At 45.3% G+C, this 14,664-nt stretch overlaps 1 protein-coding gene across 1 annotated transcript in view; it reads right to left on the bottom strand.

Annotated features, from left to right (window-relative positions):
• LOC144726669 (uncharacterized) overlaps positions 1-5,113 on the bottom strand; it is a 31,425-nt gene extending 26,312 nt beyond the window's left edge. The window contains exon 1 of the mRNA XM_078605431.1: positions 4,786-5,113. Within this exon, the coding sequence (XP_078461557.1) occupies positions 4,786-4,855 (70 nt within the window). The 5' untranslated portion in view covers positions 4,856-5,113. The remainder of the gene's footprint in view (positions 1-4,785) is intronic.
• Between the last annotated feature and the right edge of the window lie 9,551 nt (positions 5,114-14,664).

Raw genomic sequence — 14,664 nt, 5'->3', positions numbered from 1 at the left:
ATATTTTTTAAATTTTCTTCGGCGTCATCACGTGTTTGCCCTGCATTAGTTAACTCACACCCTTGGACCCCCTTGCAAACAAGATGTTCCATAGCTTAATCGTAATGTAGTCTTTTTTGCACATTTTTTAAAAATGGGTTTTGGGAGTGGGACTGTAAGCTGATACAAAATACTCTTTCGTTCTTTCGGTAAAGTCACGTAGGTAGAAAAAATAATAGATCACGACGTTTCGATCGCAACAACAAGCGACCGTCTTCAGGTGAAAGAATCAGACTGCTGTGGACGATGCATTATATTGACACACGAGAGGGTCCGAGAGGGTCAATATCATCCCACATCCACAGCAGTCTGATTATTTCACCTGATGACGGTCGCTTGTTGTTGCGATCGAAACGTCGTGATCTATTATTTTTTCTACCTACGTGACTTTACCGAAAGAACTAAATAGTATGGATTCCTGCAGTAACGAAAGCTTGAAATCAAGATTGATGCAAAATACTTAAAATCTTAACAGCGCCTTTGCTTGGTGTTGATTCATGTTGTTCTTTTGCTATGCATGCTTTATTGTAAATACAAATACATTTAGGGAACATTTCAATGTGTGTTTTCAATTATTCCCATGCGTGCATTTTAATGTTCGGAGTGTTTTAATTGCTCAAAGGAATGTTCTTATGGCCTATCTTTAATGCTCAGTCAGGCTTGCCTAAGTGTCGAAACACAGCGTACAAATGGATAGCAAATAATTCGTTTCTTCCCTGTAGCATCCAGAACTTAATTTCTCACTCAATATTTTTCCGAAACGCAGCTATAGCGGCTGGCTTGAAGTAGACCAATCTAGGCACAAAACACTACCATTGGAATAACATCGATAGTATTGAATCATAGACCCCCCCCCCCCCCCCATTATCTTATGAACAGGCTTTGAAGGAAAAAATAAGGCACGGTTGGATGTGGCGCGGACAAAGTAATTCTCCGAACAGTCTTCGCGAACTGTTCTAGCTGAATATAAACACTGCGGTATAGAGCTTAATCATACCAGCAGCGTATAGAGTTAGCGAATGGTTATATTCCATCATTATATGTATCCCTGTGTGTGAGCTCGGTCTGTAAAACCACTCACACTTGCTCGAGTGGGATGGTGCCGTGCAAGTCACATTCCGTTGAGCGACAATCGTTGCACGGTTGGCTACGTACGGTGCGAAAGAAGTTTAACATACATACGTGTCGAGATTTGAGAGAGACCCAAGCATCGCTAACACGTCGGCTGTGTTGTTTTTTAATGCTTCTGTTGTGTGACGTCGAAAATAGCTCAAGATGTTTAAGTTGACACATTTCTTAAATACTTTAGATGAGGAATGTGTTGCCCATATTTTAACAGCGCAGTTCAAACTGCTGTCAAATTATGATTCGTTAATAATGTATGATATCTGTTTTGACACCGTGTGTAATATTTTTTTAAGTGGGTTCTCAGATGGAAGTTGTAAATTAAACATATGCATGTTTTGGTTAACTTTATAAGTGGGAAGTGAGTTTGAGAAATAGTAGGAAATAAAATGTATGCATTTTGTCCGTTTGTTATATTAAGCAAATCATAAAAATAATCTCTCTCTATATATACACTTAAAATGTACACATCTAATTTAGCGATGTACATTGTTTCATATTTTGATGCAAAACTAAAACGTGCATTTCAGTTTAACATACTTCAAAATTGGTTTGTAACTACAGCCACCGTTTCCCCTTGTTTTCCGCAGTACATGCCACCGCCAACACTTCCGCGCGTGCGCTCGCGTATATAACTAAAAAAACAAGTTGTACAGATCAGAGGTGGGACAAAGTCATTGTTATGCAAGTCCAAGTCGAGTCGCAAGTCATCAAATTCATGACTCGAGTCTGACTCGAGTCCAAGTCACATGACTCGAGTCCACATCTCATAGGTGGGACAAAGTCATTGTTATGCAAGTCCAAGTCGAGTCGCAAGTCATCAAATTCATGACTCGAGTCTGACTCGAGTCCAAGTCACATGACTCGAGTCCACATCTCATAGGTGGGACAAAGTCATTGTTATGCAAGTCCAAGTCGAGTCGCAAGTCATCAAATTCATGACTCGAGTCTGACTCGAGTCCAAGTCACATGACTCGAGTCCACACCTCTGGTACAGATGCTTCCCTGCATGCACTGCCCGAGCCGGAGCTGATTAGTAACGCGTCTAAAAATGCGCGTGACACACTCGCGCCACGGTGGAGATACGAGCGCGTCACTTGTGTCACAAAGTGTGTCACGAGCGTGGCACGTGACACACTTGTGCCACACTTGTGCCACGGTGGTGATACGGGACCGAGGAAAACTTTGCTTGTCACCAACAACGACAAGGACAGAAGCTTTGCTCCACATATCATGCTCGGCATGACGACGTTTCGCTGAACGTGCCACGCGGTTCAGCGGCGCTAATACTCCGAGCGACTATTTCCTTTTTTTAAGTTTTCATGAATGTATTTTCCGCCTCCTCTAGTTTTCGTTACACGTTGTTCCCTCCCTCCACTGTATTCTGTGCGAGTTTTTTTGAAAGAAAATGCTAAAATTATCGCAAAATGTTTTTCTTAATTGTGATATTTAACAACACCACGGGACAGCACCTGGAATACGCATTCTAAAAGTGACTGACGCACACGGGCAACATTTGCATTCTTCTCCAACTGCATGCTGGGGAAACACGAGCAAAATGTTAAGCTGATAGTTTTGTATTTATAATCGGTAAAGATAGAAACAAGAAATGTTACGGGCAAGGCAAATACAGTCTACTCTTGGTCTTAAGCCTCACCTTACCATATTAATAAAAAAGTGTGCCGTTTCTGGCTCTTCCCCCCTCAACCATTATATATACGGGGTAGTATTTCTTGTGATCTCTCATTTACTTGATACAGCTGTCGTGGCTGTGACGGTTCCACCTGAGGTCTTGTGTTGCTTCCGAAACGTCGTGAATTTTTTATTTTTTTTTACTTTTATTAATTAAAAATTTTTTTACCTACGTGACTTTACCGAAAAAACCTAAGAGTATGAATCCTTGCAGTCACGAAAGCTTCAAATCTAGAACAAGCAGAACTCCCTCTGTTTCCACTTATAATAATAATTATTAATATTATTCCATTAACTTTATTGGCTTTATAGACCACTGTTATCCAACAACAAATGTCTAGGCGAGCAAATTATGGAGCGCTTTGAAACCTCTTATCAGCAGTCAGGCTTGTTGAAACAAATGTAAACAAGATAGGGATATAATAATAGGGTTGTTCCCTATATATTATCATAGTATGTGTTTTGTTTTGCATTTTGACTGCAAGTATTGTGGTTAATGCAGACGTGAATCCTCGTAAAAAGTTTTCAGTTTTGTTGCCAGAAAAAAGGTGGAACCCCCTATTATTATATTTTAGTACTGGCAAAGGAGGTCTAATGATGAAGAGAGGGATGTGAAAATGCATTCATATTGAAGACAACAGCTCGCAAATACACGAAAGCGCTGAACCGAGATAGACACGCCGCTTTCAGATGACACGTGCTTGCGTGACAATAGGAGACCCTGGTTGTCATCTTAGAGACAGGGGGAGGGAAAGGTAAGAGAGGTCGAAACAAAACCATGTTTGGCAGCTGGCTGAGACCTGTCCCAACCGGCGTCGCGTTCCAAACAACGATAACGTTATATCAACTGTACCGTGTATGTTTAGGCGACGGGAATTCGTTGACTGGGGGGGGGGGGATTGTTTGTGCGGAGTTGAGGTGAGGGGTGCAGGAAATGGCCTCACGTTGATAAAGACCCCTCGATAACTTTAGTGCGGCTATATTTGCACTTGGCCGCGACACACACAAAAAAAGCTTTTTTGAATCGTTTCCATGATAAGTGGCCAATTCTTGGAAAGCTGGTTACTTTTTATCATCGTCACCATCATCAATTCTTTTTTCATGCCGTGCCTCCCATCTCGATGTGCGAGAACAACGGGGAGGGGGGGTATTTGCCACAATTACGATTTCAGAACAAAGACAACGTTCAAACAGCACGGAGACGAAAGATTCCTCCAAACAGACTGTTTGGGGCAAGCGCTCTTAGCGAGGAACCCTATGAAGGTCGGCACGGCACACGAGGTGGTGGTTAGCCAACAGCAAGCCCCACACACACACACGGCAGATGGGAATCAACTAAAATCGAAAATCTAAGGAGACCCCTTCTCTCTTTATTTTGTCCGCTTTCTTTCAGTTGTAACTTAAACCTTATAATTCCTTGAATGGGCGGTAATTGGTCATTGTTTAATGGTGACGTCTTACATTCGCGAGTTTGACAGGATTAACCTGCGGGAAAAGTTAAGGCCACTCAAGTAAGTACATTTATAAACACGCAACTCTTATAGCCTAGGCTATTACCGGTGCGTGCAATAATGCGTAGGCAGTGAAAGTCACTCGAAACAAACCTTGATTGGTGGTCATTCATGTAATGTTAGCTTTAAGATCCAATTGCTAGGTTTTTTTGTATTACAAATTTAAGTCGCCAATTAGAAGGGACAAGTACGGACTCAGCACGGTGACGTACGGTCAAACATAATCTCCATATCAAACACGAAACGTGGAAGCCTGAATCGTGTAGTGGAGAATCAAAACGGACAGTACAATGCGTATTGTGTCACATTCTAACAGCAGCGCAACATTCATTCCGCGGTGCACCCGATTTATTTTTCGTCAACAATATCTGTCAAGAGGAGACGTTTGGCTGAGTAAATGCCATTAGAAACAACTTACCCGTTAGAAGTGTTGCTTGCAATATGAAGGCGATTGTGAAGTCCATAACAGATCGAGAGCACGTGTGCATGTAACAGCGTTGAACTTCTTTCGCGCCGTACGTGACCAACCGTTTTGAAGAACCTTTCGCTTTAGACTCGGCACCACAGTCCCGAGGCTGTGTGCTGTCCGAACGACTGCCCGACAATAAAGTCCTGAACCCCGTAGCCTCGGCTTGCTCAGGCTAGTCACAAAATCCCCGAGAGATGCCTTGGTTGTGATACAGCACCACAAGCAACGCATGGAAAATACTGTTTATATATATATATTTTTCTACTTCTTCTTCTGTGTAATCAGGACTTTAAAAAAAAACCTGACGTAATCACCAGACCGCTGCGTTGGACCGCGAACAGAAGTCAGCTTCTCCAGTGTGGGTATTTTTATGCCAATGGCTGTTTTTTTTATATAATGCTCTCCGTAAGATAGCATTACGTGTTGGACTAACCAAGATTACTAATGACGTTAAGCGCAGTTCGATATGGGCCTTGAGTGATACTGCCCTACGGAATAATACTTCTTTTTTTTTGCTGAAACAATGACTAGTGCATATTTCCTTCGCTCGGCTAATTTTAACATTTTTGTACAGTGACTCTTTAAATTAATTTTAAAAATCACCAATGTCATCATCAGCCATGGTCGTTCAGCTGCTGGATGAATACCTTCCCAGGCTACCGCCACCTCTCATGATCCTGTGATGTAACTATCCACAGCATTTACACTAATTAATTTAATTGTTCCATCTCCTCAATTCACGTCCTCTCTCCGACACGGCCCACGTGATAAAATAAAAGCAATTTAGAACGTGCGCATATTTCCTAAATTGGATGCAATATTCGATTGGGAATTTAGAAACGCAGAGCCAAGATTTAAAGTTCTAGATTTGAAGCTTTCGTGACTGCAAGGATTCATATTCTTAGGTTTTTTTCGGTAAAGTACCTACGTGACTTTACCGAAAAAACCTAAGAATATGAATAAGATTTAAAGTCCTTCGCATGCTAGCCTGAACAGGTAAGAGTCTGAAGGGGTGAGAGTCTGAACAGGTGAGAGTCTGAACAAATGAGTGGCTTGACAGGTGAGAGCCTGAATAGGTGAGAGTCTGAACAGGTGAGAGTCTGAACAAGTGAGTGGCTTGACAGGTGAGAGCCTGAACAGGTAAGAGTCTGAAGGGGTGAGAGTCTGAACAGGTGAGAGTCTGAACAAGTGAGTGGCTTGACAGGTGAGAGCCTGAATAGGTGAGAGTCTGAACAGGTGAGAGTCTGAACAAGTGAGTGGCTTGACAGGTGAGAGCCTGAACAGGTAAGAGTCTGAAGGGGTGAGAGTCTGAACAGGTGAGAGTCTGAACAAGTGAGTGGCTTGACAGGTGAGAGCCTGAATAGGTGAGAGTCTGAACAGGTGAGAGTCTGAACAAGTGAGTGGCTTGACAGGTGAGAGCCTGAATAGGTGAGAGTCTGAACAGGTGAGAGTCTGAACAAGTCAGTGGCTTGACAGGTGAGAGCCTGAATAGGTGAGAGCCTGAACAGGTAAGAGTCTGAAGGGGTGAGAGTCTGAACAGGTGAGGATCTGAACAAGTCGGTGGCTTGACAGGTGAGAGCCTGAACAGGTAAGAGTCTTGAACTGCTACTTGAAGGTGGATGGTGATCGGATGATGTTGCGTGTGTGCAGTGGGAGAGAAGAGTTGCAGATGAACGGTGCAGCTACGGAAAAAAAATGTCGCTGTGTCAAGACAGTCCTGGTTCTGGGTGCGATGGGGAGATTCATAGATTAACTCCATAGGGCACGGTGGTTATCATCGTCATCAAATTCATCAGTCACTTGTATGTATGTTGAACCAGGACCTCAGTGTCTCTGACCCTCTGTGCCACCCTGCCACCTGTATGTATGTTGAGCTTCTTTCGCACCGTACGTAGCCAACCGCGCTAATCGGAGGTGTGGGGGGGGGACAACAAACTAAACACAAAACCCAGTTCTACAGAAATGAGTTTTCCAATCTCGCGTTGCCCAGGCCCTGGCGATCCTATCCCGATCGGGGCGCTGTGACCCTGAACACATTCCTGGACCACGGCGTTTGATATCGGCCACCACGGTGCACGTGCCGCGTCAACTGTGGAATCCACCCCGAGGTCGACTCTAGTCCCGCGGTGGCACCACCAACCACCAACCAACCAACCACTACCAACCACCACCAACAACCACCACCACCAACAACCACCACCACCAACCACCACCACCACCAACCACTACCACCACCACCAACCACCACCACCACCAACCACCACCACCAACAACCACCACCACCACCAACCACCACCACCAACCACCATCAACCACCACTACCACCAACACCAACCACCACCACCACCAACCACCACCACCAACCACCAACCACCACCACCAACCACCACCACCAACTACTACCACCAACACCAACCACCACCACCAACCACCACCACCAACCACTAATACCACCACCAACCACTAATACCACCACCACCAACCACCACCACCAACCAACCACCAACCACCACCAACCACCGCTGCCGTGGGTGATGGTGGAGCGCCGGGCTTCTCCGGTGCGGTCGGTCGAGGCGTCTTGCCCCGGGTTTGGAGGGGGGCAGTGCCGGATTAAGCTCGAGCGAGCCCTGTAGCACATGTTATAAAGGGGCCCTACATATAAAAAAAAACACGTAAATATTGAAACATTTTTTTGAACTTGCTCAGTAAAGTTATTGTATTTTCTCATTTGTTATACAGCCAGATAATACGACACATCGCTCACCTTAAACACCCAGTCGTTCGTAAAAGCTGAAGGCGGTATAGTACTATAGTAATAGAGCAAGTGCAGAATCACTGAACCGGAATTGATAGCTTGAACGCATTTAGCGCCGGGCCCTTGAAAGTGCGGGGTCCGTAGCTACGATATATGTAGTAGCAGTAGCTGTAGAAGCAGCTACTACTACTACTACATATGTAGTAGCTACTACATATGTAGCTACTTTTGCAACTAGGATCATCCGGCAGTGAGGAGGGTAACGCGTGAGTCCGAAGAGTTGAAAGTCTCCCCTGACCCCGGGCCATGACCGTGTCGGTTCACCGCCCGGAGGCGCCGTTCCACCACGGACCTCGGCGTCGGCCACGCGCCCGCCGACCGTGGCACGCGGAGTGTCCGTGTCGGACATCGTCCACGGGTTTTTTGTTTTTCCCCCTCGCGACGAGACACACCGCCATTGACCCGCGACTCGGGAGCTGCGCGGCAGACAGCGGCAGGACGAGGAAGAACGCGCGCGTGTCGCAGAGGCGGGATCTTTGTTGGCGTCCTCGTAGCAACGTATGCAACTAATCGTCGTCATGGCAACGTGCTCGACTAATCGTTGTCATGGTAACGTGCTCGACTAATCGTTGTCATGGTAAAGTTCTCGACTAATCGTCGTCATGGCAACGTGCTCGACTAATCGTCGTCATAGCAACGTCCTCGACTAATGGTCGTCCTAGCAACGTGCTCGACTAATCGTCGTCATGGCAACGTGCTCGACTAATCGTCGTCATAGTAACGTGCTCGACTAATCTTCGTCATGGTAACGTTCTCGACTAATTGTCGTCATGGTAACGTGCTCGACTAATCGTCGTCATGGCAACGTGCTCGACTAATCGTCGTCATAGTAACGTGCTCGACTAATCGTCGTCATGGCAACGTACTCGACTAATCGTCGTCATAGTAACGTGCTCGACTAATCGTCGTCATGGAAACGTGCTCGACTAATCGTCGTCATAGCAACGTTCTCGACTAATCGTCGTCATAGCAAGTGGGAAGTGAGTTTGAGAAATAGTAGGAAATAATATTAATGCATTTTGTACGTTTGTTATATAAAGCAAATCATAAAAATAATCTCTCTCTATATACAATTACACTGAAAATCTACACATCTAATTTAGAGATGTACATTGTTTAAAATTTTGGTTAATCGTCGTCATAGCAACGTTCTCGACTAATCGTCGTCATAGCAAGTGGGAAGTGAGTTTGAGAAATAGTAGGAAATAAAATTAATGCATTTTGTACGTTTGTTATATAAAGCAAATCATAAAAATAATCTCTCTCTATATACAATTACACTGAAAATCTACACATCTAATTTAGAGATGTACATTGTTTAACATTTTGGCTAATCGTCGTCATAGCAACGTTCTCGACTAATCGTCGTCATAGCAAGTGGGAAGTGAGTTTGAGAAATAGTAGGAAATAAAATTAATGCATTTTGTACGTTTGTTATATAAAGCAAATCATAAAAATAATCTCTCTCTATATACAATTTCACTGAAAATCTACACATCTAATTTAGAGATGTACATTGTTTAAAATGTTGGCTAATCATCGTCATAGCAACGTTCTCGAATAATCGTCACGGACAGGGGCTACATGGGAGCAAGGCCACGCCTAGAAAGGCCGCGGTGCATGGAGGGAGGAGCGCGCGGGACGTTTCTCACGGATCCAAGGAGTGGTGAGACTCGACTAGACAATCTCCCCGGGATGTCCCTGGTCTACACTCTTAGTTCTTTCGGTAAAGTCACGTAGGTAAAAAATGAAATTAAAATTAATAAAAATAAAATAATTGTGATTTTATTATTATTATATTATTATTTTATTTTTATTAATTTTAATTTCATTTTTTACCTACGTGACTTTACCGAAAGAACTAAGAATATGAATCCTTGCAGTCACGAAAGCTTCAAATCTAGAGTCCCTGGTATCACCCGGACAGACGGACCTGCGCTCTGGTCCTCAGACTCAGTGTTTATCCCGGAGGAATCCTATGAGCTATAAAGCTCTTTGTCACAGATGTCCAGCAGGGGCGGGTGAACACGCTTTAGGGGTCTGTATGTCTGGTCCTACGACAGACATACAGGATTCATACTCTTAGTTCTTTCGGCAAAGTCACGTAGGTAAAAAAAATGAAATAAAAATAAATAAAAATAAAATATTGTTTTATTTTTATTCATTTTAATTTCATTTTTGTTGTTTTTGTTGTTTTATTTTTATTAATTTTTATTTCATTCATTTTTTTTTACCTACGTGACTTTACCGAAAGAACTAAGAGTATGAATCCTTGCAGTCACGAAAGCTTCAAATCTAGAAGACATACAGGATGTTCTCTTTGCAACAACGAAATGTACCACGAACAGAATTCACCGCACTTCTCTCACGACTCAACCCCAACTGTAGACACTCCGTTGCTCGGCATGAAACCAACAGCTATCTCTCAGTAGCGGAATACCTTGCAGCAAGATCTTCTATATTACGGCAAGGAAAACGATCTGTGTACGTGTAAGGTGCACGAACCCTCCCCCATCGATAACACACGGAGCCAACTCCGCATACCAACTCACCTCTTTGGAACACCCCGGCACAAACGAAGAGGGAAAGACGCGGATTTTCTGGAGGATTTGAAGCCCTTTCGTCGCTCATCCCGTCAGGACCACTCCCCCCAGCAGGGTGCGCAATAAACTGGAGCCCCCAGACCCCCCCCCCAAGCCATCCCAGACCCCCCACCCCACCCCCAGCCCCCCCCAAACCATCCCAGACCCCCCACCCCACCCCCAGCCCCCCCCCCCGAGCCATCCCAGACCCCCCACCCCCAGCCCCCCCCCAAACCATCCCAGACCCCCACCCCACCCCCAGCCCCCCCCCCCCCCCCGAGCCATCCCAGACCCCCCACCCCCAGCCCCCCCCCAAACCATCCCAGACCCCCCACCTCACCCCCAGACCCCCCCCCCCACACACATTCCTAAACACATAGCCCCAAGCTCTCCCATACATGTTTGAACCCGAGCGAGCTCAATCACTTTTTTAGTTACATCTGAACTCTGAACTATTCGTAGAGTATAACAATACATTCATTGTGGTATTATAAGATTAACAAAAACAAGTGTAGAACGTTCTCCCAATGTTAACCCACTTGTTATATCGCCATCCTCCAATGGGACTAAATATCCACTTGGACTCTCGCACCGCAGTGCATCAACATGATCATGGGATGATTTTATCAAATAAATACTTCTGAAATATCTTCCAGTAACCTCCCATCCAAACACTACCTTGCTGCAAGGAGATAAATATTTACCGCATGACAGTTAAAGGGACATTCATGATTTAAATAAAAAAAAACACTGGGATTCAGCCGAACGAATTGCAAAACCAAATTTATCCCAATGTTTTTTTTGTGTGTGTGTAGTCATCGGTGACTGGGCTGAGACCATCAACCCAACCACAGGCGGCTTGACTCGATTCGAACCCAGCTTCTCAGCAGTGGCAGCTCTGTGACCTTTGAGCCGCTCTGCCACCTCGCTGCAGTGAACACGTGTCTCGGCACGTGTTCACTGCATTTCAAGCACGCTCCACCTCGAGGCGGTCGCGAGAGCTCAGAAATCAAAGAGCTGAGCCTGCAACGCCGAGAACCTGGGTTTGTATCCAGGCAGTGGCTTGTGATTTAAAACGAACCTATTGTATTTTACCTACCCGCCGAGCTATTAGCTTTTTCAATATTTGTATTAGATGTTTGCTGTACACATGAAAGAAGCCCGCAGCAGAACGTTTGGTGACAAAAAAAACTGCACGTGAACATCCCCCAGGTCCATGTACACGACGCGTCCTGCGAGATTGAAGGGGGAGACAGACAATCCGGGAGAGGGGGGAGCATTAGCTTTTTTTAAAGAGCTAATATTTAAGAGACGACATGGGCACACATGACAGCTCTTCTGTGTGGCTCGTATCATCATATGTGCACATGCATAGTCATCAGCCACAGAATATAAGCGCGTGTTTCTAGACGTCGATGGCTAAACCAAAGGAACACAAGAGAAAGTTCCACACGAGAGAAAGATCCCGCGAACCCCAAATATCGTCAGGATACGAGATCGAACCCTCGCGCTCCTACACATCAGGCGTGGGGGATAACATCTCCTCGCCACCGCAAAATTTTGGCATTTTGAGTCTCTGGGCTCAGTAACCGTAATAAACAAAACAAAAACATCCGCTATTCATCTTCTTGGTTCTTTCGGTAAAGTCACGTACAAGGGAAATAATAAAATAATAAAATAATAAAAAATAAAACATAATAAAATAATTCTCACGACGTTTCGGCCACAACGCAAGCAGCCGTCCTCACGTGACTTTCCCGAAAGAACCAAGAAGATGAATCCCTGCAGTCACGAAAGCTTTAAATAGAAACATCCGCTATTGTCACTGATGGATGACGGCTTCCTCAAGCTGCCGCCGTCTCTCACGACCCTTCGATGCAAGAATCCATGGAGCACCTCGCACGGGAGCCGATGTCACCGTCGCTGAGTTGCTCAGTCGCTCAGCTGGACTCCGCTCCCGGGATCTTAACTTAGGGCAATTTCGGGGGCCGGTGATTTGCTCCCTTCCTTTTCCGTGCTCGTTGTTTAAGGCTGCGACATGACCACGGTGCAAAACTAGCTTGGTCTCGTTGGTCTCTCCGTCACGTGGTTACCTCCCTGGCAGTCGTGTGAAACGCAGGCAATGAAAAGTGCAGTTTTATTAATGGGCAGGCGAGGGAGCTAGCGGTCTACAAGAATCAACACCCGCCTCGACTTGAAAATGCATTCACGTGCTCCCACATTGTGAGACAAACGAGTTGCACATTCGTCTCCAAATGTACAAAAGTGCTGTACATTCATTTTTGTCTCGATGGGGTTTCACCTGCTTTAAATAAGGAATGCCTTCTCCCTGCCTGCCCACCTACCCACCTACCATCCCACACAATTACCTAAATACCCACTCCAGCAACCCACCAATACACCCATCTAGAGTCCCAACCTATTTACCAAACCATCCAACTGAGTAGCTACCTACCCACCCCACTACCTGCCTCTCTACCAATCCAAGTATCTACCGACCTACCTACCCACCCGCCCCTCTACCTACCTACAAATATACCCAACTACCTACATAGCTATCCACTCACCAACCCCACCAAATACCTCATTACCCACGCACCCAACCATTAAATTCACCAAACTACCTAGCTACGCACTCAACGAAATAATTACCTACCCACCAACCTACCTCCCTACCAATGCGCTGACAAAACTGCAAATCAATACAATCAACGACCCCACTCACCCACCCATCGGTCCACCTACCCACCCATGCGCAAAAGTGCCTACTTTCTTACCCACCATTCTACCCAACTACCTAGTTATCCACCCACCTACCTACAGCGTGTAAATATGCGACACCGAATAGTGTTATAGTCATTGTACATTTTGCACGACGCCAATAGTTGTAGAGTGAACGCCACTCATCCTCTACCAAGCGTGATCTCATTGAAATATTGGGGCAACTTTCCACCAAATGCCGAAAACTCATTACACTTTACCCTCGACGCTCAATGTTACGTAACGGCACTGTGTCAAGATTCATGAGCTTTTGAAAGTCTCCGGAGTACAGCTGTTATTCCAATTTTTTTTTTACATTTGGGAGTCATTCATCACACTCTTTGGTTCTTTCGGTAAAGTCACGTAGGTAATAAAAATTATAATAGATTACGACGTTTCGATCGCCACACAAGCAATCCTCTCAACCCACCTGAAGACGATTGCTTGCGTGGCGATAGCAACGTCGTGATCTATTTTTATTGTTTCTACCAAGGAGACTTTTACCGAAATAACCAAAGAGTATGGATTCCTGCGGTCACGAAAGCTTCAAATCAAGATCGAGTCATGCATCGTCAACGCTTTGAGCATTTTCATTTTGAGACGTACCCAAAAATTATGTTACCCTTAAACGGATTTATAAAACACTCGGGAAAATGTCAGCGATCGAGGGAAACAAGCGGGATATATATATTTTAATTAAGCCAGCGTGATCACGTCTTCAAGATAAGTTTAGAAACACACCGCAAAAGAATAACAGGAAAACATGCGCTGATGTCATACAATTCGTAACTTTGTAATTGCTTGTCTGTCAGCATTAGGACAGAGAACACGTGTTTTTTTCCAGTGCAACCGCTGCGGCCAGCATCACGCTTGCTTTTCCGAAAAACTTTCAGATGCTCCCAAACACAAACTTTGTCCGGCTGAAAGAGGCTGTAAAGTTAAAAAAAAAAACTTGTTGTTAAATCCTGTGGGATGCGCAATTTGGTTTTTGGCCGCTAGAATGTTTCCATGCAGCGTGACTCTTACTGCACATTTCCCAGATGTTTGGAAGAAACGCGCTCTCTCCGCGTGGCTCCGAGCTGTCCTTCGATCACGATTCTTGTCGACAGCTTTTCCGATGAGTAAATCTCTCAGCATGCGTTCCTGTCGCTGCGCGCTTGCTGCCCCCCCCCCACCAACCGCGCGTTAAACCCCCCGCCGTTTTAATCTTCGCCCGCTTGAAATGAAATCGAGTCGCTTAACGCCGGCGTCCATGCGGCGACAACAACAGCAGCAGCAGAAATGTGGCACTTTTGTTTCGTGAAGAGTTCCCGTTCCGCGGTGACGGTTCAATCGGTACGGGCGTGCTGCCACGCTCCACAATATAATCTTGCTTTACAATGGATTAGTAATTATGAGGGACGCGTTGTTGTTGTTGTTGTTGTTGCAGCGTGTGTCGGTATGCCACGCTACCGAAGCCAAGATCGCTCAGAAAACTTGAACACCGTTAAATTGACGAAGAGTACCTCAGGCGCTTGCAACGAGCGGAATTCATTACCGGGACATTTCGACTCTTGCGTTGAATCAACGTTGGTTGTTAAATGCCACAGCGTCCGTTGGCTGCTTTAGTCGAAGCTCCCGCATTATCATCATCAATCATCGATGATGATCGATCCACTGCTGGATAAGGGC

The sequence above is a fragment of the Lampetra planeri genome, chromosome 24, assembly GCF_965212315.1.
Source record: "Lampetra planeri chromosome 24, kcLamPlan1.2.h2, whole genome shotgun sequence".
Taxonomy (NCBI): Eukaryota; Metazoa; Chordata; class Hyperoartia; order Petromyzontiformes; family Petromyzontidae; genus Lampetra; species Lampetra planeri.
Note: the sequence above shows the minus strand (reverse complement) of the source record. Positions and strands in the feature narration are given on the sequence as shown.